The sequence below is a fragment of the Protobothrops mucrosquamatus genome, unplaced genomic scaffold (genome assembly GCF_001527695.2).
Source record: "Protobothrops mucrosquamatus isolate PMUCROS unplaced genomic scaffold, P.Mucros_1.0 scaffold4776, whole genome shotgun sequence".
Classification (NCBI taxonomy): Eukaryota; Metazoa; Chordata; class Lepidosauria; order Squamata; family Viperidae; genus Protobothrops; species Protobothrops mucrosquamatus.
The window spans coordinates 48235-75099 of record NW_015390667.1 but is presented as its reverse complement, the minus strand read 5'-3'; the positions used below and the strand labels follow the sequence as shown (position 1 = coordinate 75099).

At 39.6% G+C, this 26865-nt stretch overlaps 1 protein-coding gene across 1 annotated transcript; it reads right to left on the bottom strand.

The window, feature by feature from the left end:
• Positions 1–2413: 2413 nt before the first annotated feature.
• On the bottom strand, positions 2414–25131 carry DENND2A (DENN domain containing 2A; the record flags this gene model as incomplete). The annotated part of the gene is made up of 17 exons (XM_015828659.1): positions 25064–25131; positions 22188–23387; positions 21537–21664; positions 18722–18840; positions 15369–15566; positions 14263–14356; positions 13578–13628; positions 12337–12524; positions 11407–11516; positions 9249–9318; positions 7906–7983; positions 6987–7127; positions 6413–6561; positions 5096–5105; positions 3954–4031; positions 2984–3124; positions 2414–2562 (listed from the first exon to the last, which is right to left on the bottom strand). Coding segments are annotated over exons 1-17 (2972 nt in total), but the record flags the coding sequence as incomplete, so codon positions are not given.
• Positions 25132–26865: the final 1734 nt, after the last annotated feature.

Sequence of the window (26865 nt, the reverse complement as noted above, 5' to 3'; positions counted from 1 at the left end):
GCATATATGCAAATATAAAGGTATCCTGAGGCTTCACAGCCAATAGATTTTGGTTGGCAAAATGCTGTTAGCCTTCCTAACACACCAAGCTGGCAGGAATAGCCAACACTCCAGAAGACAGGCTTAGGATACAGGAGGATCTGGACAGACTTGAACACTGGACGCTATCTAACAAAATGAAATTCAATGGTGAAAAAAGTAAGGTTCTACATTTAGGCAAGAAAAACCAAATGTACAGGTATAGTATAGGGGATACCTTGCTCAACAGTAGTAACTGTGAGAGGGATCTCGGAGTCCTAGTGGACAATCACCTAAATATGAGCCAGCAGTGTGCTGCAGCTGCCAAAAAAGCCAACATAGTGCTAGGCTGCATTAACAGAGGGATAGAATCAAGATCACGTGAAGTGTTAATACCACTTTACAATGCCTTGGTAAGGCCACACTTGGAATACTGCATCCAGTTTTGGTCACCATGATGTAAAAAAGATGTTGAGACTCTAGAAAGAGTACAGAGAAGAGCAACAAAGATGATTAGGGTACTGGAGGCTAAAACATATAAGGAACGTTTGCTGGAATTGGGTATGTCTAGTTTAACGAAGAGAAGGACGAGGGGGGACATGATAGCAGTGTTCCAATATCTCAGGGGCTGCCACAAAGAAGAGGGTGTCAAGCTATTCTCCAAGGCACCTGAAGGCAGGACAAGAAGCAACGGGTGGAAACTAACCAAAGAGAGAAGCAACCTAGAACTAAGGAGAAACTTCCTGACAGTTAGAACAATTAACCAGTGGAACAACTTGCCTCCAGAAGCGGTGAATGCGCCAACACTGGAAGTTTTTAAGAAGAGACTGGACAGCCATTTGTCTGAAATGGTATAGGGTTTCCTGCCTGAGCAGGAGGTTGGACTAGATGACCTCCAAGGTCCATTCCAACTTTATCATTATTATTATTATTCAAAGCACATTATGAGCATATTTTAACTATTGCAGTATATATATGGCTACTAGGAAGATACAGTCAAGGTAGAGAGAGAATATTTAGATGTTCTATATAGCCATGCAGATTATGTACAACTGACTGGGAAAGAATCAAGAATCTGGTTACCTTTGAATGGCTGGAAACAACAATAATTAGACTTTAGAACAGAGAACTTTGACAATAGTCAGGATTTTGTGTTTTTTTTTTTTAAATGAAAGCTACTTTCTGCTTATTAACCAATTTCAGTACCATTTATATGTTTTCTGCTTCAAAATGATGAGAATCCATTTTGAAATAGTGCAGAACACATAAAAAGTTACACTCAAACACTTTTTAAATTACAAATACTTAAGTCACATAAATCTTTGTAATGAAAAAGATGGAAGAGCAATCCTGCGAAAATTTCCATTTAGCTGTTCAGCACCTGCATCATTTGGATCCTTTAGGAGTTCAGAATGATATCAGTTCCAATGTAAACTAATGTAGAAACCCTTGTGTTCATCTTAAGTCCTTTTATTATAAATACCGGTAATATTAAACCATACATTTTAACACTTCCTGGACTTGCATTCATGTGAGTTCTCAGCAGCAACATTTTTCTCCATACGAACCCAGTAGCCAGACAAAATTAAACCATGGACATCATGATTTTATGGTGAAGGATATGCGGTGTATCGGACTTTGCAAAGCCATGCCTTTTTGTTTATTTATCCAGGCAAAAGAACAAGCATCTATAATGACATATATGATCATCAGTCTAGCTCTTAGCTAGATTTTTAAACCAGGGGTGTCAAACTCACAATGTCACATGATGTGTCGCGACATATCATTACTTTTTTTTCGATTGCAATGGGGGGGGCGCAGTTTCAGCATGATGCATCCGGCCCATGGGCCAGCAGTTTGACACCCCTGTTTTAAACCATGAAACAGAAAAAATACTGAGGCCCAGCTGCTCCTGCTGTCTCCCATCCTCTGATATTCTGCTATTCATATGGGTCTTTTCTGGGTTATTCAGCTCTGGAGTTCATCCACAAAGCCCAGCTATCAATACATCTTGTACAAATTTGTCCCCAGGAATCTAGACTGATTGTAGCAGCCACTCCCCTCTGTCCCAAAGCGATATCCATAGTTGGAGATCAACCAAGATGAGCCAGACACTCCTATTATTCAGGAATAACTGCAATTTTTACATGGAAAGCATTAACTTTTGAAGCCAACTTCAGTGGAAGCCAAGAAAGGAGAAATATACATCACAGATGTCTCAGCTCCAGAACTCTAATTGTGCAGAAGATACATTTCTGCCTTTTGAACCTAGGAAAAGAGATGCAGTCACTACTCTAGGATTTAGGCAACCGTTGAAAACTGGCTTTAAGGACAGATAGGTTGGATAATAGTTTGCCTAACAGGTAAGGCAGAGAAATAGGAGGCAGATGGTTACCTGAGCTTGTCTGCTATAAATATCACCCGTCTCTCCAACAGCAAGGAAGCAAAGACTCTACTTAAGTGCCTGATGCTAAGCGAGGAGAACAGAGATTCAAAATCAACATGTTCAAGTCTTGAATCAAGCGGTCGACACAGCTCTATCACCTGAAACAAAGAATGCAGTAGACATACAAGATGTAAAATCAACTCTGAGTTAGTTCTGACCTGAGCATCCTATAAGCCCTATTATTAAATCTGTAAATAGGGGGGGATAAGACTCTGAGAATACCAATTGCAGCCTTTTCAGAATTGTGGGCCACAATTTGTTTTGTAAATTTGCCTTACTCAAAAGACGCCCCCCCCACTTTTCTGTGTATTTCGACATTGGAATCTTCTACCAGGAAGTAAACAAATGTGCTGATTCCTAACTCCACATCTTCAGAAAGCAGTTAATTGAGGGACCCAAAGGAAAACATATACATGGGAAGTTGCAAGCATGCAAGTTTAGCTACTTCATCTATTTTTGAAGGGTGGTTCTATCTAGATCAGTGGACTTTAACTCTCAGAATCCCACAGCCAGCATTACTTCTGTTCCAGAACCAGGAAGGAAGTTCTTGATGGAGATAGTCCGACCCAGGGCTGGAAAAGGAGCTTCCATGACACTCCTCATGAGCGGCTGGACCAAGGCAGGCGAAATGCCACGTCTTTTCTCAACCTCATCCAAGATCTGAACGACAGAGAAAGAAGAAATAGAAGGGAGGAGACCAAATATTTTGCTTCAGGAACCTACTCCTTTTCTCTCCTCTTGCAAGCTTTTCATTGTTGTCATATCATTATTTGATGCCACACAAAACTATCAAGCATCAGAATCCCAGAGTTACTGGTGGGAAGGGCCTCTCTCTCATTTAGACACCTAGTGCTGTTGTTGTGTTACTATTTCTCCTTCAAGTTAAGTAAATAGCTGGTGGGGAGGCATGGGGAGGCATGGGTGGGCATGCTTTTCTGTCCAGACAATATACCCTCGAACAATATGTCCCCCTCCCAAACTGCTATTTGTCCTCAGCTATGAAACTTATTTAGCTACCTATGGGAAGTACCTCCCAGTAGGTCTGGGAGCAATTTTAAAAATTGGAAATTGTACAAATAAAAAATGACGAGATTATGGTCTCCATCCTCCAGAGGATACTTTTCTGATCCAAACTGCCTCTCTGGGTGGCTCTTTTCTTTCTTTTAAAAAAAACAAACAGAAGGAAATGCTAATCACAGATCTCTTGCAGTACCTACTTTGGCTTCTAACTGTGGCAGAAGAAGAAAAATGCATTTAACGTGCTTAAAAGCAGAAACAACTGGCCCTTTTTAAAAGCACTTGAGTGAGATTCTTATTTGACAACAGCAAACGACTGTTCTGAATTATCAGTCGGGACCCGGTTTTCATCCTTGTTTGGAGTTGCACTTCCAATGGGCAATGTGGATCAGTAAACTGACCAGGGAAGGGTCTCCCTCCTCCTCTGTCCCTACCCATTTTGGGGATAATTTGCATGGTCCTTCTCCCTCACCTTCGAGAAGAGGTTGAAACACCCCAAGCGGCTCACAATGCAGTAAACTTCTGGAAGACGTTTCCCTTTCCCACTGGGCTTTCAAGAGAGACAGACACAACACAGATACACAGAAACAGACAGTGATGAACAAGAAGAAACCAAAGTCATGATGACCTTCTATTCCAGTGGTGGCGAACCTATGGCACGGGTGCCAGAGGCGGCACTCGGAGCCCTCTCTGTGGGCACACGTGCCGTTGCCCAAGCCTCGCCTCCCCCCGTGACCCCTTCCTCTCCAGCAGCCCCCCTGAAGGAGAGTCGCCCCTGAGCGTGGCCCACCCGGAGCAGCACAGCCAAGGACATGGCAGCCAGGCAGCGTAGACAAGTCTCTGCCCTCACACCCCATCATGCACAGTTGATGCTGCAGNGCTGCATTAACAGAGGGATAGAATCAAGATCACGTGAAGTATTAATACCACTTTACAATGCCTTGGTAAGGCCACACTTGGAATACTGCATCCAGTTTTGGTCACCATGATGTAAAAAAGATGTTGAGACTCTAGAAAGAGTACAGAGAAGAGCAACAAAGATGATTAGGGGACTGGAGGCTAAAACATATAAGGAACGTTTGCTGGAATTGGGTATGTCTAGTTTAACGAAGAGAAGGACGAGGGGGGACATGATAGCAGTGTTCCAATATCTCAGGGGTTGCCACAAAGAAGAGGGTGTCAAGCTATTCTCCAAGGCACCTGAAGGCAGGACAAGAAGCAACGGGTGGAAACTAACCAAAGAGAGAAGCAACCTAGAACTAAGGAGAAACTTCCTGACAGTTAGAACAATTAACCAGTGGAACAACCTGCCTCCAGAAGCGGTGAATGCGCCAACACTGGAAGTTTTTAAGAAGAGACTGGACAGCCATTTGTCTGAAATGGTATAGGGTTTCCTGCCTGAGCAGGAGGTTGGACTAGATGACCTCCAAGGTCCATTCCAACTTTATCATTATTATTATTATTCAAAGCACATTATGAGCATATTTTAACTATTGCAGTATATATATGGCTACTAGGAAGATACAGTCAAGGTAGAGAGAGAATATTTAGATGTTCTATATAGCCATGCAGATTATGTACAACTGACTGGGAAAGAATCAAGAATCTGGTTACCTTTGAATGGCTGGAAACAACAATAATTAGACTTTAGAACAGAGAACTTTGACAATAGTCAGGATTTTGTGTTTGTTTTTTTTTAAATGAAAGCTACTTTCTGCTTATTAACCAATTTCAGTACCATTTATATGTTTTCTGCTTCAAAATGATGAGAATCCATTTTGAAATAGTGCAGAACACATAAAAAGTTACACTCAAACACTTTTTAAATTACAAATACTTAAGTCACATAAATCTTTGTAATGAAAAAGATGGAAGAGCAATCCTGCAAAAATTTCCATTTAGCTGTTCAGCACCTGCATCATCTGGATCCTTTAGAAGTTCAGAATGATATCAGTTCCAATGTAAACTAATGTAGAAACACTTGTGTTCATCTTAAGTCCTTTTATTATAAATACCGGTAATATTAAACCATACATTTTAACACTTCCTGGACTTGCATTCATCATGAGTTCTCAACAGCAACATTTTTCTCCATACGAACCCAGTAGCCAGACAAAATTAAACCATGGAGTTCATGATTTTATGGTGAAGGATATGCGGTGTATCGGTCTTTACAAAGCCATGCCTTTTTGTTTATTTATCCAGGCAAAAGAACAAGCATCTATAATGACATATATGATTATCAGTCCAGCTCCTAGCTAGATTTTTAAACCAGGGGTGTCAAACTCACAATGTCACATGACGTGTCGCGACATATCATTACTTTTTTTCCCATTGCCAGCAATGGGGAGGGCGCAGTTTCAGCATGACGCATCCGGCCCATGGGCCAGCAGTTTGACACCCCCGTTTTAAACCATGAAACAGAAAAAATACTGAGGCCCAGCTGCTCCTGCTGTCTCCATCCTCTGATATTCTGCTATTCATATGGGTCTTTTCTGGGTTATTCAGCTCTGGAGTTCATCCACAAAGCCCAGCTATCAATACATCTTGTACAAATTTGTCCCCAGGAATCTAGACTGATTGTAGCAACCACTCCCCTCTGTCCCAAAGCGATATCCATAGTTGGAGATCAACCAAGATGAGCCAGACACTCCTATTATTCAGGAATAACTGCAATTTTTACATGGAAAGCATTAACTTTTGAAGCCAACTTCAGTGGAAGCCAAGAAAGGAGAAATATACATCACAGATGTCTCAGCTCCAGAACTCTAATTGTGCAGAAGATACATTTCTGCCTTTTGAACCTAGGAAAAGAGATGCAGTCACTACTCTAGGATTTAGGCAACCGTTGAAAACTGGCTTTAAGGACAGATAGGTTGGATAATAGTTTGCCTAACAGATAAGGCAGAGAAATAGGAGGCAGATGGTTACCTGAGCTTGTCTGCTATAAATATCACCCGTCTCTCCAACAGCAAGGAAGCAAAGACTCTACTTAAGTGCCTGATGCTAAGCGAGGAGAACAGAGATTCAAAATCAACATGTTCAAGTCTTGAATCAAGCGGTCGACACAGCTCTATAACCTGAAACAAAGAATGCAGTAGACATACAAGATGTAAAATCAACTCTGAGTTAGTTCTGACCTGAGCATCCTATAAGCCCTATTATTAAATCTGTAAATAGGGGGGGTAAGACTCTGAGAATACCAACTGCAGCCTTTTCAGAATTGTGGGCCACAATTTGTTTTGTAAATTTGCCTTACTCAAAAGACACCCCCCCACACACACTTTTCTGTGTATTTCCACGTTGGAATCTTCTACCAGGAAGTAAACAAATGTGCTGATTCCTAACTCCACATCTTCAGAAAGCAGTTAATTGAGGGACCCAAAGGGAAACATATACATGGGAAGTTGCAAGCATGCAAGTTTAGCTACTTCGTCTATTTTTGAAGGGTGGTTCTATCTAGATCAGTGGACTTTAACTCTCAGAATCCCCCAGCCAGCATTACTTCTGTTCCAGAACCAGGCAGGAAGTTCTTGATGGAGATAGTCCGACCCAGGGCTGGGAAAGGAGCTTCCATGACACTCCTCATGAGCGGCTGGACCAAGGCAGGCGAAATGCCACGTCTTTTCTCAACCTCATCCAAGATCTGAACGACAGAGAAAGAAGAAATAGAAGGGAGGAGACCAAATATTTTGCTTCAGGAACCTACTCCTTTTCTCTCCTCTTGCAAGCTTTTCATTGTTGTCATATCATTATTTGATGCCACACAAAACTATCAAGCATCAGAATCCCAGAGTTACTGGTGGGAAGGGCCTCTCTCTCATTTAGACACCTAGTGCTGTTGTTGTGTTACTATTTCTCCTTCAAGTTAAGTAAATAGCTGGCGGGTAGGCATGGGAAGGCATGGGTAGGCATGCTTTTCTGTCCAGACAATATACCGTTGAACAATGTGTCCCCCTCCCAAACTGCTATTTGTCCTCAGCTATGAAACTTATTTAGCTACCTATGGGAAGTACCTCCCAGCAGGTCTGGGAGCAATTTTAAAAATTGGAAATTGTACAAATAAAAAATGATGAGATTATGGTCTCCATCCTCCAGAGGATACTTTTCTGATCCAAACTGCCTCTCTGGGTGACTCTCTGGGTGACTCTTTTCTTTCTTTTAAAAAAAACAAACAGAAGGAAATGCTAATCACAGATCTCTTGCAGTATCTACTTTGGCTTCTAACTGTGGCAGAAGAAGAAAAATGCATTCAACGTGCTTAAAAGCAGAAACAACTGGCCCTTTTTAAAAGCACTTGAGTGAGATTCTTATTTGACAACAGCAAACGACTGTTCTGAATTATCAGTCGGGACCCGGTTTTCATCCTTGTTTGGATGATTGTCCCCACTTTGGGGACAATTTGCATGGTCCTTCTCCCTCACCTTCGAGAAGAGGTTGAAACACCCCAAGCGGCTCACAATGCAGTAAACTTCTGGAAGACGTTTCCCTTTCCCACTGGGCTTTCAAGAGAGACAGACACAACACAGATACACAGAAACAGACAGTGATGAACAAGAAGAAACCAAAGTCATGATGACCTTCTATTCCAGTGGTGGCGAACCTATGGCACGGGTGCCAGAGGCGGCACCCGGAGCCCTCTCTGTGGGCACACGTGCCGTTGCCCAAGCCTCGCCTCCCCCCGTGACCCCTTCCTCTCCAGCAGCCCCCCTGAAGGAGAGTCGCCCCTGAGCGTGGCCCACCCGGAGCAGCACAGCCAAGGACATGGCAGCCAGGCAGCGTAGACAAGTCTCTGCCCTCACACCCCATCATGCACAGTTGATGCTGCAGGGCGCGGGCAGAGGGCGTGATCACCATAGCGCTGCTGGGCTGCCTGGGAGATCTGTGGCGGGCCCTGGAGGCGATGAGTGGCCCTGCGAGCAGGCGGGGTGGGGGATGGGGGGTGGGGCGGGGGCAGGGTGAGGGGTGGAGCGGGGGCAGGGCCAGTTTTGGGGCACTCGGTCTCTAAAAGGCTCGCCATCACTGTTCTATTCTATGCACAAAGCAGTTCTTCCAACCTAACTTACTACAGGTAGTCTTCAACATACGACCACAATTGAGCCCAAAATTTCCATTGCTAAGCGCAGTTGTTAAGTGAGTTGTGCCTCATTTTATGACTTTTTAAAACCACAGTTGTTAAGTGAATCACTGCAGTTGTTAAGTGAATCTGACTTCCCCCATTGACTTTGATTACCAGAAGCTGGCTGGAAATGTTACAAATGGTAATCATATAAACCTGGGACAGTGCAACCATCATAAACACATGCCAGTTGCCAAGCAATCATATTTGATCAGGTGACAAAGGGGATGCTGCCAGTCATAAGTATGAAAAACCATTTTTTTTCAGTGCCGTTGTAACTTCTAGCAGTCACTAAACAAATGGCGTGAAAGATGAGAACTACCTGAACACTTCTGAGGTACCTATTTACTAATTTACAGTTATCCTATTATGCTAGATTGTTTTCCATAATTCTAATCCAAGGCGAATTTCTCTAAAAAAAACCCCAGCAAATTGCAAAAGATTGACTAAGTACCGCACTCTGCTAAAACAAAACAAAAATATCATTAATTTCCTAGATACGTGATTTCAAATATTCCATAACAGTGAGAAGACAGTTAAGAGAGCTTGGATTCGGCTACAGAAAGAAAACTATGATTCAGCAATAATATCAGAGGAGGCCTGTGAGACCATCCTACCTAATTTTTGAAGAAGAAACTAGATAGTTACCAGTATTCTTCTACAGTACCCAAATCTTCGGCTGCCATCTTCACTAGTCAAGACAAATGAAAATGTCTCACTGAAAAAGAGAAAGTTTTAAAGAAACTTTCTTCAATGACAAGGTTATCTTCAATTCTAGAAAATATGCATATAGATGTTAAAAAGAAAATAAATTATGTACGTTTTTAAGTACACATGCATCCTTTTCTTTTTACACGCCTATTAGAACAATATAAATAAGCCGCCTGGGAAAGCCAAGGGAAATCATCAAAACAATTAAAAAATGAAAATTAGAATATTTCGGACATGTGATGCGACACCCAGAAAAATACGGCATACTCCATTTAATTCTCCAGGGAAAGATTGAAGGCAAACAAGGTCCAGGCAGAAGAAGAACATCGTGATTTCAAAATCTAAGGGACTGGTTTGGACAAAATTCAGCAGCATTTTTTCATCCGGCTGCTGATAAAAAAAGGATCGCCAATATGATCGCCAACGTCTGATAACGGATATGGCACAAGAAGAAGAATAAATATTGTACTGCTCCTCCTCTTCATCACAAACATGCATGACAAATATGTCAACATCCCAACTAAGGTTAAGATGAAGGAAAGTAATCATAATTATTTCATCTCTTTGCTTCTTCTAAGTAGGATCAGGATAATTATATGGCCCTCTATCTGCATATAGGTAACTTTTGGGTCAAAATAATTATTTCTGTTTTACAGTTATCCTATTATTCCTTCCTTTTTTATTATTTATTTCTCTATTATGATTACATTCTGCCTTTTTTTCCAGGAACTCAAGATAGTTTTCTATTAGAGAGGCACTAATTTTGCTGTGCATATCTACTAATTGAACTTCCCTACTAGCTCTTAGCCACAGTATAAAATTGCCCTGGCAATATTTTTTTCCCTGTCATTCCTCCATATTATTTATTTAATTTATATACTGCCCATCTCACTGTTTGGGGCATCTCTAGCTGGTCGTTTTTGATTCCATCTCATTTCCAGTCTATGAATGAGGCAGGGTTAAGTTGTCCTTATGTGTACCAAGGCCAAGAACGCAAATTTTGATCTCATGGCTTTGGCGCTGCTGCAAGAGCCATCACTTTGGAAAACAGTTGTTAAGTACCATTTGTGCAGTGCCACTGTATCTCTGGTCACTGAATGAATGGCTGTTAAGTGAGGACTACCTGTACTCATATTTTGGGGGGGCGCATTCAGACGTATAGTTTTTAAAAGTCATACTTAAAAGTATTTGGGATAATAAATGTCATTTTTAAATGACATAAAATAATCATATTTTATGCTCACCTTATGGTATATTTGTGTGTTGGGGGGGGCGTGTTCTGTTTTGTGACTTCAAGTTGTCTTGATTCCTATTCACTGCATGAACAAATCCTTGTAATTTTCTGGGCAGCATTTTTCAGAAGTAGCTTGTCCTTGCCTTTTTTTTAAGGCCTAGACATAGTGACTGTCGCAAAGTCACCCAGTTGGCTTCTGGGCCTAAGGTAGGATTAGAACTCATGGTTTCCTGGTTTCTCACCAAGTTTCTTTAACCACTGTGCCACTATTCTTCTGTTGGTGGTCAGGCATCCCTTCAAATTAATCTTGACCGCTGGCAACTTCATAGACAAGTCCATGCAATTTTCTTGGCAATGTTTAGATATATGTATGCAGTTGTAATCATTTAATATTGCAGCTCTTTGTACAGATTATAAATAAAGACTATTTTTAAATTACAACTACTAATTTTGTGACTAATTCTGTAGCTTTCATGTTGCACCTTGCTTCGGTCAAAGACCAAATAAGAATTGATTGGATGACTGAATAAATGCATTGATTCCCTAAATATTTCTGAACCACTAGTTTTGTGTTTATTCTTCAGTTGTTCATGCTCAGGGATCTTCAAACTTGGTCCTTTTATGACTTGTGGACTTCTACTCCCAGAATTCCTCAGCCAGCGGGCCTGGCTGAGGAATTCTGGGAGTTGAAGTCCACAAGTCATAAAAGGGCCAAGTTTGAAGACCCCTGCTCATGCTGAAGTCAAAATTTATTTTGACTGTTATCATAAAAGCAATCTTGTATAAATAAAGCTAACATTATGAGTAATGGCAGGTTAGGAGCTGGCAAGAAGGGAAGAAAGGAACCATCCTTTAACTTGCCTGTTAAACTGAGAAATAGGAGTCCAGTCTTTTGCATCAGGGAAGCAAAACTGTGGAATCGCCTTTAGCTGATCCTCTGCCTCCCTCATGAATTTGAAGGAGCGCTCAAGCTAGCAGAAGAAAGGGAGAAAGAGATGTTTTTACCAGTAATTATTTAGGTAGAAGTAAAACTGCATGATTTTTTTCTCTCCTCTCTCCATCTACCTTGCTTCCTAAATAAATGGAGGAGTGATGACAGAGAATATATATCCATCTGGAGGATATTAACATAGCTGTTTGCCTAGAGACCAACATATATATATATATATACACATATATATGTGTGTGTATGTGTGTGTGTGTGTGTGACTCAGCCAATCAACCTTCCTCCCCATGCCCCTATTTACAGTCAAATCTTGATAATTCCCTTGTCTTGCAGATTTCCTCTACCTTTTAGCTAGTTATTACACCAATGCTAACATCCTTATTTTTAGAATTACATTCTGTTGAGAGTTACCAAAAGACAAAGCAAACTGCCTCAGATCTGGGAGGGAATAAGCAATGTAAAGTCACAGGCTGCATACAGTTCCCAGTGTTTATTATGAGCACAACTGCTTAAATCAGCAGCACAGATTTGCTCATTTTCAGGAAAGAGACATAAAACCTGTAATTGAAATCCAGAAATAGACTCAGCATTGTTTTAAGAAAGTAGTCAGCAACAAACGTCACCTTAAAACATAAGGATAAATTGGAAAGTTCTAGTCTATTCACTTGCTTCACTGCCCTGTCTTTTGTGACTATCAGTCTCCCTAAAAATGTTGTGGACCCTGGCTACCCACCTCTGGGTAGGTCAACCTCCCTAAGTTTCATCTTCTAGAATCTTAGCCAACAGAGCACAGCACTCCTTCCTTTGCTTCTCTCTGAACAGGCATTCTCTATCATAAGTCTTACCTTTAAAGGAAACTGCTGGGTAACTTCAGGGACATATGGTGCACAAGCTTGCTTCTTGTGTAATGACACTACAACAAAATATTCAAAGAGCTGCCTCTCTTGATACTCGATCAGATCTCTCTCCAAGGTGTGATACTTGGGGGCTTGCTTCAGGCGAGATTTTACATGAACAAGGCGTTGACTGTGAGCTACACAAAAGGTAAGCCAACAAAATCAACACAACTGTTTTGGGTGCAGCTCCCACAGCAATTAGAAGTTCTGTCTCACTTCAAACTACATATTCACCATGAATTCAGCCAGCCTTTCTTAACCTGGTCATTCTCCAGATATGTGGACATCACTATGAAGCATTCTCAGGAAGGACCCTGTAGGATGATAATCATAAGTGCTGAAACCCACCCAACTGAAGGGCACCAGAGTTCAGAAAGGCCGACCTAAATATTCTGGAACTATGTTGTGTTGTAACCAGGATATCAAAACATTCTGAAACATTATACAGAGAGAATCAAGATAAAAATGCAGTGTTGTTACTTGGTTGATATGACTTTTTTATATAGAAAACGAGAGGGGAGAGCACATAGCTCAAGAGTTGGAAATCTGCAGGATCACTCTTGAAATGGCCAGACTTGAACAACCTTCAGCAGAAACAGCATAGTCTGGGAAAGAAGTGGCATGTTCTAGAGTGGTAGCATATATCAATTATTAAATATAAGGATATCAAACTTCACCATACTTGCAACTGATACAATTGCAGTTTATCCACATAACTGAAACGCTAAACACAGAACCTCATTTTTACCTATAAAATCTATAGTCCTAAACACAATCATTTGAGCATATTCCCCAAGCTAGAACTTATGTTTGGATTGCAAATCCCAGAATTCCCAGCTACCATGGGCACTGGCTAAACTGCTTGGGAATTGTAGGACTTGTGGTGTGACACCATCTGGAAGGATCCAGGTCTGGAAAAACTGCATTAGGATATAAAACTCATTAAATATTGACTTCTGAGTACACATTTTAAGGACTGGGTTGTATAATGAACCTTTTTTAGGGTCATGAATGTTCATGTAGTCATCATAACAAATAATAATTCACTTTTGCAATAACGGAAGGCCTATACAGTCATAAAACATACCCTGATATTTTTGGGCAGGAAAAAAAAATTAGAAGGGGGAAAGCCCACAACTTTCAAGCCAAGAATCAATAACCTTCTCTAAAATTCATCTCTCAATTGATACCTCTTTGTTTTTCTTCTGTGTCACTGTCTGATTCACTATTTTCATCTGTAACTAGGAGGAAATAGAAAAGAACAGTAAACATCACTTTTCTAAAAAAAATAATTATTGTTTTCTGAATAGCAGGCAAAACCTAGAATGTATCATGGAATCAGTTCTTTTATACCCCCCAAAATAGGATGTCTGGTTGGGGTGGCCAGAAGATAAGTCAGGAACTACTAAGAAATTTCTAGAAAACTGCAGTAAATCATTTAGATTTTTGTTTACTGGGAGCAACACCAAACATCACCAAAATTAGGTTACTAAAATGAAGAAAGATTGGAAAATGGAGGGAGGGATCTTGTATGAAAGCACAATAAGCTCAATTCCTAATTGGAAAATGCTCAGGAAGTAGCCAAAAAGCAATGTTTTTGCACCTTGCTTTGGTTAATGAAAGATGGATCCTACTGTAAAAGATCAAGTGGAACAGTTAAGTCTGAAGTCCGAAAACTCAAATGTACCCTGTAGTAGTACTAGGATATAGGGCAAGTAGTACTAAATATTATAGAAAAGAGGCAACTGGGGCAGTAGCATCATATCCTTTATAACTAGCTGTTATTAAGGAAATCCCTTTAATGTTGAACAATACTGAGTAGGCCCAGGTCAAGTTGTCCAAAAAACCACTGGTCCAGCAACAGGCTTTCCTTACCTCTCCCTGAACTGGACTCTGTAGACTGTGACAATCTCTTGACGCGCTTCTTCCCTCTTCGAGCCTCATAAATGGCATTGATTTTTAACACCAGCTGCTTAACGTAAAGAAGAAAAAGTAAATGCTTTCTTCTTTCCACAAATCCATCATTTTTTAAAAAAATGATGCCCACATCATTTTATCTACTAAGGTAATTACAGGTAGTCCTCAACTTATGACCACAACTGAGCCCAACATTTCTGTTGTTAAGTGACCAATTAAGTGAGTTTTGCCCCATTTTATGACCTTTCTTGCCACAGTTGTTAAGTGAATCACTGGAGGTGTTAAGTTAGTAACACAGTAGTTAAGTGAATCTGGCTTCCCCATTGACTTTGCTTGTCTGCAGGTTGCAAAAGAGAATCACAGGACCCCGGAACTCTGCAACAGTCATAAATATGAGTCAGTTGCCAAGCATCTGAATTTTGATCACATGACCATGGGGATGCCACAATGGTCGTAAGTATGAAAAATGGCCATAAGTCACTTTTTTCAGTGTTCTTGTAACTTCAAATGGTCACTAAACAAACTGTTGTAAGTTGAGGACTACCTATATTTTCTTATTTCCATTCCAATCCTTCAATTGCTCATCCTCCCTTCTCCTCTTATTATCTTCCCGTGTTGATATTTTTTCCATGAGATTCTCCCATAAATTCAGATTGTTAAAAAAGTAAAATAGCATGCACTTGCATAGATAATCAGGAAAGCAAAATTATTTGGAAGTATTTCCCTTGTTCAGTTGACAATTGCTTCAAAGATTCAGGAACTCTTAAAATTATATGACAAGAAAGCCTTGTTTGTCACAATATAACCTCCAGCTGATATTTAATGTTATTTTTTATTAATTTTAATAATTTGGTGTCTACATTGCTCAATTTTGGGAGGTAATGTATATACTTAATTTTAAAAGGACTCTCCTCTCAAAATTCAGAGAATTTTCAGGACTACTTAGGTGAAATTAATACTTTATTCCCTAGACAAGACTTAAAATAACAATTTCTGAACACTGCTTCTAATTCTTCACAGTCTTTTCTAAGTCACCCAAAAAATATTTAAAGAAAAAAAAATACCTTGGAAATTTTCCTTCTTTTCTTGCCATTTTGAGAATCACCCAAGGAGAAGAAAGTGTCATCAGGACTGCTAGGAGTGGAAGGGGGGCTGATTTTGGAAGGAGAATAAGTCCCATCCCGAGTTGGTTTCCGTATGTCTAATAATTTGAAACTTCTGCGTTCTGAGTTCTGCCTAAAGAAGATGGGCTTAGAGAGGACCTAAAGAGACAGACCACAATGGAGGGAAATGGGAGCATCAGACACTGCCTTTATCTCTATTTTTTTTTTAAAAAAAGAGTCTCTAATGTTTCAACATAAGGAACATTAAAACATTAGTTGTCAGAATTCTTGACTGGTTATTAGTGCCAACAATCTTTAACATTTGCTTAGATTTTTTTCATAGGATTATCTAGTAGGTCAATATATATATATATATATATATATTCCACAATGATTTGCTGAGAAGTCTCATTACCATGATAGAAACAGTTCTTATTGCTTGCACAACTAGCTTTCAGGAGCTCTATGGAATTGAGCCAACAAAACTAATCAGCGAAGCAGCCACAGACACTTGGATTGGAAAATTAAGAAGCTATTGTACCACATCAGACCCAGATGTTATATGGCCCAATACTCTTGTCAGCCAATAATCATCACCAGTGGCTTCAGAAGCTAGTTTAAGCAACCATACAATTGCATATTTATGAGCCATGAATTCCTTGACCCTGTTATTTAGCTATTGATTTTATCCAGTAAAACAACAGAATGGTCTGGCATTTGTTCATGAGTTTCTTAGGACACAGTAGGTCAAATCTTAGCTTTGGGCACAAGAAAACCAATTTTAAATTCTGGCTGCTGGAAAAGCTGAGATAAAGTTGTTGTGAGAGCATAAAGCAAAATCAGGGTTACAAAGCAACCCCAGGTATTGATTGCAACTACAGCAATTGTGACTTTCATTTTTAATTCTCGAAAGACCAATATGTTGAAATAAGTTCACTGTTGAGTGAAATTCTCTCTTCAATGAGCAGTAATAGAAAACCTATTAAGTGCTAACTGCATAATGAATCATACTACTAATTAGCTGGTTCCTGTTTGCATTTTTTACAGAATGCAAGCAATAAATAAAACACTTTTTCCACCTTTGTGAGATAATAAAATCTCCTTGTAATGACCCAGCTGTATTTCTAAATGCTTTTAAAAAGTAAAGGAGAACTATGATTTGATGGAAGTAGCTATACAATGAAGATGAAGAGGAATTGTCTCTATTTTCCTTTTTTCAAATAGCCATCCACAAAACACATGCAAATGAATGCAAAGATTAGTAATAGCAGAATTGCAAAATTTGTTCCTGTCTATTCAGAACAGAAATGGTGGCCCAAGTTCACAATCTTTCTCCTCACTCCAGCTTCAAACAAAATTTCACTTACAATACACTCCCTTTGGAAGAAAAGGTACCAATGACTTTTGTATTCACTACCGTTTCTGGCACAATTTAGTGCTAATGGTAAACTAATTTGCACAGCTGATTTTTTTATTTGCATGTCTCTTGTCTCTGCTTAACTCTTTTAATGGATTTGAGTCTAGCCCAGCCTTAGACCTAAATGGTTATAATTTGATGTGGAGCTGCCCAAATAAAGGTACTCAGCTAATGCCTTCAGTAATTTCACCACCATCATCACTCTCTCCAACAGACCACATTCTAAGGACATTATTTCTAGCTCAGGGTTGAAATAAGGGGTCTTTGGTGCTCTCTGAGCTTGATTGCAGACGTTTCATTACCCAAACTATGTAACATCATCAGTGCTAGTCCACTGACTAGTTCATTGACTGGTGATGTTATCTAGTTAGGGTAATGAAATATCTGCAAGAAAACCAAGCTCAGAGAGCACCAAAGACTCCTCAGATCACATTCTCATTCTGTTAATGGCATTAGAAAGAAAGTGGCATGTACTAACACAGGAAACAAAACAAAAAATATAATCCCCTATTATTTGGAACATATCAGCCGCCAGCTACATAGAATCTTATCTCCAGACTGAATATCAAAAATACAGAGTGCAGTTACCAAAATGAACTCCCTCCACATAACTCCCCTATACATCCAAAAAGACTAATATTTTTCCTGATTCATTGCTTTATTATCTGGAGAACAGTTAGGGATTGGTAGACAGTAATAACACAAGAGTTTTCTGTCTCTATACTGCAGCAACTTAACTTTCAAATAGGTTATCAAATACATATATATGCAGAGTCCTGCATAAATATTTGCAAGAGCATTTCTGTTTTAAATGCACAATTCTTCATTAACGGAGTCCCTTGTACTTTCCATATTAATCAACATTCTCCATCTTTTGCTCTATTGATGGCCATTCATCTTATTTTTATATAGGAAATTTCAACTTGTGTTCTAACCTCATTCTTACCTTTCCTCCACTACCCCTGAATATGGACAATAGTGGTAGTGAACAGGACAGTACTTTTCCTATTAAGTACTAAAAATCCCTAAAACTCTTCAAAGAACGGAAGTGCAAAATTTCATGGCACACAAGCCACATGCAAACCTCTAGCCCAAGATACAGCTCCCAAAATGTGATGGAAAAATTGGGATTTCCAAAAGTGGTTTGAGTGTGGACTGGAAACAGAAGACTGCTCTCAATCCTTCTTATAAATGTCTAAAATCTCACCACTAAAATCCAGCCGTTCAACCGTAATATTTTGTGTACTGCTTTATCACCTGAATTTTAGACTATTTAGAAGGCAAGGGGTATTAAGCGTGAGAATGGGTTGGTTGCCCAGCAATCTCAATCTTCCTATTCTCACTCTTAATCTCCATAAAAAGGATTGAGAAATGAATTCCACCTCTTCTTATGATGTCAACAGAAGACTACGGAAAACTGAGTTGTAGCCCCTGACTTTGCCCATACATATTCAACAAGATCCCAGGCCAAACCTTAGCACTCATAGTCAGAAAGAATGATTTCACAGGTAACAAGGCCTGCTGTTCTTTCCAAAGTTCCACTTTCCAGCCAGCCTTAGAAAAGTGGCATATGGTCTTACAGACTTTCTTTATGGTTACAAATTGGCAAGAACTCCCAATAAATATCTACAGTAAGAATAAGTCCAGAATGCCCTATTTCTAAGTCCAGAAAACCAAAACTAAGAAGGGTTAGTTTTACTCCTTTAAAGTCACCAAATTCAGTTAGCAGAAAAAATCAACTCCCTTAGGGAGTTAATCCAAGATGGGAAACCATGCTGAACAAAGGATTAGTCATTTTCTTCCCTGAAGGTATCAATTTTCTGACCACTGTATCTCCATAAGAACAGCCAAAATGTATAGTTTGTGGGCAGTGGATGTTCAGATTAGACCAGATTACCTTTGTGGGTGTGCCAGGAATAGAAGAGGGAGATGCTGGAAAGTTCAGGCCACATTTCTTTCCTAGGCAATGACTATTTGTCTCGATATCTTCATAGGGGTTTTCTTTTGCTGGTAAATCTGGAATTGAAAACCAAGGCAATAAATGTACATGTACATAAAACAAAATACAAGTTTTTCCTAAGAAGTTGGAAATGACATTTGTGGGCAGAATGAGGTTCCATCTCTTTCACAAACTACCATCAGCATATACAAGAGTCCTCGACCTACAACCACAATTGAGCCCAAAACTTTTGTTGCTAAATGAGACAGTTAGGTGAATTTGCCCTATTTTACGACCTTTCTTGCCACAGTTATTAAGTGAATCACTACAGTTGTTAAGTTAGTAACACCGTTGTTAAGTGAATTTGAATTTCCCATTGACTTAGCTTATCAGAAGGTGGCAAAGGATGATCACATGATCCCAGGATAACTGTCAAAAGTACGAGTTGCCAAGCATCTGAATTTTGATCACGTGATCATGGGGATACTGCAATAGTCATAAGTGTGAAAAATGGTCAAAGACAAGGTTTCCTTCTGAGAATGTTTTTGTAGAGGTACCTGTTACATAAGCAACACTGCATTGTGCACCTAAGGAGCTACTCCAGCATCACCTAATCTTTTCAGTAGTTATTTGCACTGATCTGCGGATTCTGTTTTGCAGCTGTAACCATTTCCTGGCATTTTATTTTTTTGTGGTCTTCCACAATGTGCCTTGACTTCCATATATGTTCCATTCCTTGACAGTATTTCTCACAAGAAAAATCACTAGCTGGAAGCATATACAGATTTTTAGTACCTTCCCATGCTCTGTAAAAATGAATTGTCTTCACTTTCAGATATTCCAGTGATGGCGAACCTTTTAGAGACCGAGTGCCCAAACTGCAACCCCAAACCCACTTATGTATCATTGGGTGCCGGGTGGGCGTGGCCCATTGGGTGGGCCTGGCTGCGGTGGTAACGGCAGACTGGGTGGGACTAAAAAGTTCAATCAATCAATTCCAACTTTTTTTCCCCGCAAGAAGTTGAAATTGATTGATTGATTGAACCTTTTTTTTTTTGCACACGGCGGCAGAAGCCTAAAGCGAAAAGGTTTTATAAAACCAAGCTGAGGGCCCAGGACTGGGGCGATGGCGCGCGTGCCCACAGACAGGGCTCTGCGTGCCACCTGTGGCACGCGTGCCATAGGTTCGCCACCATGGAGATATTCAGATGGGGAGCTTAAGGTGGTTAAAGGTCACAACCTGAGAGTTAGAACAATCAGGGTATTTGTTCACTTGTGGAATTACAGACTTAAGGAGTCATATATCTGTGGACCTTACTGATAACTGTACATTAAAAAAAAGAGTAACAATAATTCAACCAGAAAGCTACTCAAACTTTTATACCACGTGCATTACAGTATTTTCTTAATCTGAATTTGTGAGCAGCTGCACTTAAGGAATGAGTATGCATTCAACTTTGCAGAAAGTTGGCTTTAATGCTACACCATGCAAAGGCAATGTCAGCTTCCATTCACTGAGGGATTCACTGAAATGTAAAAAGACCATGACTGCTAAAACCTGAAGACTTCCTCTTCCAAGGTTCTCCAAACACCCCCCAAAACAAAAACTTCTGAGGACCATTAGGCTGAAAGAGAGTGACTGGTCCAAGGTAAGCTTTTAAACCAGGTTCCAACAATTGTTCTTTTTTTTTTTAAAGAGTCATACCTGAACATCAGTAGCCAGTGCCAACATCATGACTGGATGGCATGAGGGGAAAAGGAAAGGGAAATTGAAGAATAGTTTTGGAAGAAAAGATTAAAAATAACGTGCTGAAGCATGCTGAAAGGAGGAGAGCATACTGAAGGTGCGTTCTAAGCTGGAAATGTTCAACTTCTTATAGGCACAATTCAACACAAAAGTTGGATTCACATATCATATTAAATGTATAATGCAACTGGTTTATTTTGGGCTTAGTGTATAGCTTACTGCTACAAGCAAATCAGCCTATTCCAACTTATTCATCAAAGAGCAATTTAAAAAAAAATCTCTGTTTAGTATTATGAGTCAATCAATAAGATGTGCTTTTTGCCTATTGATTTTGACATTTTATTTTATGTTGGATTGTGGCTATTACTTTAGTTTGAGTATTAACAATTTATTTAGAACTCATTGTTACATACTAGCAAACTGATGGATCACATTTGGATCAGGTTTTACTCAAGGTAGTAGTATACATACTACTGTATACATGCAAATGTCTTCCTTGCTTTGACATATGCATACAACACTGAAATAATGTATTTTTTTCTTTTCTCATATTAGCTTGTGTTGGCTTCATCTATTGCTTTCTGTTGACTAGAAGTACTTGCCAGGGTTATAGTCCTGTCATGCACTGTATGTTATTCCTATAAATAAGAGGATATTGCATGCCATAAAAATCCGTTCTAACCTCAAAAATTATGTATATACATGCCCTAATACACCAAGGAGATGTTACTTTAAACATGCAAGTTTTCCAGATGCTGAATTTTGATCAGTCCCAAATAGCATGGCAACACTCAGATTTGCAGAAATTAGAGTTCAACTAATATCAGGAAAACTGTTGGTGCCCATCCTTATCCTTACAAGGCATTATTGTAATTTCCACCCCTCTGATCTTCTAGAAAACAAGTCTATACGGAAGCCTATGGTTTGAAAAATGCCACATACTTTTGCACTAAATATTCACACATCCACAGAGTACCTTACAGCACAAAGCTCACAATAGTTGTTCTTCATCTCCAGAATGCCTACCTAGAATATCTTCATAGACATTTTCCTCTGATAAAGTGCGGGTTAGGGCCATCTTGCTTTGAGCGTACCAATCCACTCGGCCATTCTCAGAGGAGGATTGCAACAAATCTTCAAATTCATAGGACTTCCTAGGGCATTTATTTAGAAAGAGCAGAGAGATGGTGGGAAAAAAAGGTAGATATCTCAGAAGAATACAATAAAGCAAATCACTCAAAGTATTACTGGAGAAAAAGTGTATTTTTATAGCTTTATGTCACACTAAGCAACCATCAAAACGTCTTAAACCTCCCAGGCTATGGCTTTCCTTTCTCCAATACATCAAGAGATTCTTACACCGGGCTTTCACTTTGTCTCTAACTATCTGAAAATTTCTGGCTGCTTCTAAGTCTCCCCCCTTCTCCCCTCTTCTTTAGCCTTGGATTGATTCCCAGAATATCTGCATGAATCCACCTCTCATTCCTTCCAAATCCCTCTTCAAAATCTATCTGTTCGTGAAGTTTTTAGTTCATTCTCTTAGTCCCACTACCCATGGTATGAGTAAATTTAATAGAAGTATATCCCCATTTTATGTAGCAGAATACATACAAAATTATATTGTTCATTAAAAATCACACTATAAGAGAAAGAGATATAATCAATATATAGTAATACCTGTGATCTGCGTTAGCCTTAAGCTTTCCATTCCTCAGCCTTCTACTAATGGCTGAGGGGGGAGGCGAGGAAGGCAGAGGAGGGGGTGGAATAGAAGGGAGAGGGGGAAGGAGTCTCTTATTCCGAGCAGGAAGAATCCACCCCACTTCACCTTCGTGTTTGAAAGTCCGTCGGGGCTTGGGAAGTGGGTTGATAAAAGGTTTCTTCTCTGGCAAGCCAGGCTCCATATATACATTTTCTTCATTGTGAGATCTGCATTTCACACAAGATGCTTTCACCTCTTCCAAAGTCCCAAAGATTGGTTCTCTGGCTTCAGTATCCAAGCCAAGGAGCCACTTACTTACTTCTAAGCGGTTGGTACTTTCCTGGCCTTCTGATGGCTCCTGATCCTCACCTGTCTTCTCTTGCAGACAATGTGGAGAATAATAAGTACCTGGTAGCTGGGGCTGGGCTTCAGCTGACCCACACTTCAAGGCCTGCTCCAGCTTCTTGACTTGACTCAAAACAGACAGGTTCTCCTTCTGGACTTCCTTCCTACTGTCCTTCAGCTCAGTACATTTACCCACACTGAAATTACATTCTTCCTCCCTTGATTTCACATCAGTTTTCCTTACAACATGCTGCCCAGCATTTTTAAAGGTTCCGACAGGCCTCTCATCCTCCTTGCTTGGCCCCTTGTGATTTGGGGGCCTCTTATTCTCCACTTCTCTCATTGCAACACTATTCCTAGTCATCTTCTCCATTACACCCAAAACTGGACTGGGTTCCTCTTTAATACTTTGGTCCTCCTCCTTCCACGGGGACCCCGGAGCCGGAATTTCCTTTTTTCCTTCCCATTCTGAAATCTTGTCCTTGATACTTAAAGGCTTGTTTTTCAAGCTGACTTTCCCAACAGTCCGAAGATTCTGACAGCCACCCATTTGCTTCCTTAGAATCCTGCCGCTTTCCCGCATGTTGAGATCTACTGATGGATCTCCAATGATCATCTTGGGACTTAGCATATTCTGCTGAAAACAGTCCAGTCTTGGATCCAGCATCAATTTCTTTACGGTTTTCAGTGGACTCTCTTCCACGGTATCTAGTTCTGCTTTAGGCAGTAGCTTGGGTGTGAAAGCAACGCTCTTCGACCAATTACACTTTGAAAGCCTACCCCAAAATCCTGTTTTTGCAGCTGTATTATTTACACTTGCAAACCTGATCCTAGGCAAAAAGGGAAAGTGTCAGAAGAAATTTACAGGTTGGTATTCATCATTTCAGTAGAGTGTGGTGAGCTGGATTTAATATTTAGTTGAATATTAAATATATGACACTTTAACTTAAAAGATACCGGAGTGCAGAATTATTAAATAGTTTTTGCTGTAATTTTTTTTACTGTCTTCCCACTAATCTAAATTTATCTGCAAAGAGGAGTGCTTTTCTATCTTTTCAGTAAAACATTAACATCTAGCACCTCATTTATTTACAAAAGTGTCCAGTAGCACCTTAAAACAAAACACATTTATTCTTCATAAATTCATTTGTTTGAGCATTCCAAAGCTGATGCCAAAATAAATATATTTCTCATTTGTCAACATAAAACTATTTGGTATTTTTCCCCTTCGCTATATTTGCAGATTAACCTGAGTGTGTCTGGAAACTCTTCAAAATCCCCTCCTTTCTTAAAAGCTAAACTAGGTAAGATCCTAGTTTTAAGGTCCTAGATGGGTTATCTATATTAAGAAAATATTTGTATGGACACTACTCATGCCTTTACTCTGAATACCTAGTGCACATTGACTTTAAATATATGTTTAAACTAGACTGAAAACCTTTCTACTTAACAGTTTATTATATGAGGCTGCTAAACTAATGATATGCAGCTCCAGAGATGAATATAGTGCTGAGAGATTCTTAAAATCTTATCCTCAGGTTAATAGGATATTGGAAGGAGGGACTATTAAACAGGGGGATTTTAAATTGCAATTGATTACTTATTATTACATTTTTAAGATTTATATGTTATTTATAGCATATAAAATTATATGCAAAGTGACTATTTCCACAGCTCGCAGTATATTAGGGATTTGTTTCCTACCTAAATATAAACAATAAAAGCTGCAGCCAGAGTAACAGAAAAAGATCAGTTTAGCACATGTAGTTAAAACATATTAATATAACAAAAAGCCTAAGATGTTTCTTTGTCCAGTACTGAAATACTAGGGCTTATATTTCTAGCAAAGCCTCCAAAATCCAGGTCAGGGTCTTGGTTCAAATAAAAAAGTTATGAATAAATTTGACTGTCTCTTTTAAATTTTCCCCTCTTCTCCCCTACTTTATATCCTGGTTAAGTTTCTAAAGTCATGATTAATGACAATAAAATAGAAATAAATATGGAGAATAAATATTCCCTACCCTTATCCAAAACAATAAAATAAATCCCCCACTGAGGCCTCAGTGAAGCTGAGGTCAACAGAAGGCACTTTGGTTGTAAGTCATGGCGGTCATTAAGTGGGTTATGTGACCTGACTCAGTTTTATGACCATTTTTACAATGGTTGTAACATGAGTCCCCGCAGTCGTTAAGCAAACCACATGGTCGTTAAAGGGAATCCATTTTTTCAAATGGACATTTTTTGCCAGAAAACAGCAAAAAACAACATAAAAGGCTATCATGTGACCCTGGGTTAATATAAATGGTTGTAAAGGTGAGCCAATTGCCAAGCACCCAAAATATGACTATATGTGTGCGTGCGTGTTGTGTCAGTCATAACTTTGAGGAAGAGTTGTAACTAATGGGAGTTATTAAGTGACTGGTCGTTAAACAAGGACTACTTATATTAAATTCCTGCCTACCCTTCATTTGGAAATCAGCACAAACAGAACATTAAGAATATTTACCTCTCAATTTTTTTGCAAATAATGATTTCAGGCTTGTTCTCCACATTGGGGGCGGCACTTCCTGTCATCGTGTTAGCAGCTGGCATGGCTGCAGGCCACCTAGGAAGAAATACATAAAGCAGTACATTCATAAAAAGCTGGGTGCTTTGTCCCGTGATTTGCAGCAGATACTCTTTTATATGTCTATACATTCAGACAATTGGGATTTATTCAATAAAATAAGGTGAAAACAACCCTAAATTCATACCGTTACTCATCCCCCTTTCTTCGAAGAGCAGTTTTTGAGATGCTATAATTATTCAGTAGTTGTTTAGGTTGCTTTCTATGAAAACACTTTCCCCCAACTTGGTTTGTTCTGGGTGGTCCATTGTTTCGCTCCCATAATCCTTAGCACAATCATATCTGGGGCCCACAGACTGGAAAAAAAGCTTTGTTAATTAAAAGCCAGGGATAGTGATTAGGCTCAGAAGAAATGTTAGAAACAGAATTATTAACTGTACTGTCACCAATGTAGAAATTGTTTTCAGGAAACAGAATGCAGTTTAAAACAATGAAGATAAGACAGTAATCAACAATTGATTAGGATCATGTGGTCTTTGAGGTTTTTTTTAAATTCAGCCTCCCTTCTCCCCATTGCTTTTGGATCCTACTCTCCTGCTGGAGAGCATTGGAAAGTTTGCTGCCAACACTGACATAAAACGGTCTCATTTCAATTATAGTTGTAAAACTATGTTACTGAGTTCAGTCTGTTTCTTCAGACTCAGAAACTAAACAGATTCTCAGCCTGCCCTTTGGGAATTAACAGAAGAGGGCACATTGGGAAAAGGGGCATTCGAAGAGATATTGGTGCAGGCTGGGGCAGTTGATCCAGAGCCCTAGGTTAAGCAAGGAACCCATATCTCTGTCTCTCCTCTTGCTTGAATTATCTGGCTGAACTCTGGATGGAAAATTGACTACTGTACTGTACTCATGGATTCACCTGAACCTACTTCAGTATTTAGCTCTCTGGGTTTTGATTTTTGAAAAATTAAGGTCTTATACTTTTGCTTTTCTGTATGTTTCGAGCAGAATTTTAATCTGCATTTTATTTATCAAATTTATCTTTCATCTATCTCGTGGTTCAAGGCAATTCTTTGAGTCAGTAAATACCTCTAGGTTATAGTACAAGCTGTCTGAGCCTATACAAAGGACTGGGCTACCTATAGTATGTTGACACCCTATAATTCCATGGGCGGTAGTTGCCCTGTAAGCCAAAGGTCCAACTGAGCTGAAGAATTCCTTCCAAAAATGCTTGGAAGCGATGACTGCATCTTGCCAGAATTTCCTCTTTGCAATTTGAACTGGGAACTGTGAATCCAAACAAAATGATGCTAAGTCCTCGCTTACTGATGGTAATTGGGACCAAAAACTCTGTTGCTAAGCAATGTAATCATAAGGCATGATGGCAGTTCTGGCAGTCCCAATTGCCATTGTTAGGTGAATTCTGCATGATTGCAGCATCCCACAGTAATGTGATCACCATTTGCAACCTCCTGATGGCTTTCCCATTGACTTTGTTTATGAGAGAAAGCAGGGAAAGTTGCACATTGTGATCATGTGACCGCAGGAGGTTGTGATGTCATAATTGCAAACCAGTCACCAAGCACCTGAATCACAAACATGTGACCACAGGGATGCTGCAACAGCTGCAAATATGAGGACCACTTGGTTAGTGATGTCATAACATTCAGTTGCTGAATGAATGGCTGATAAACAAGGACTATCTGCATTTGTTAGAAGGAAAATAAATGTCAAAAACGCAA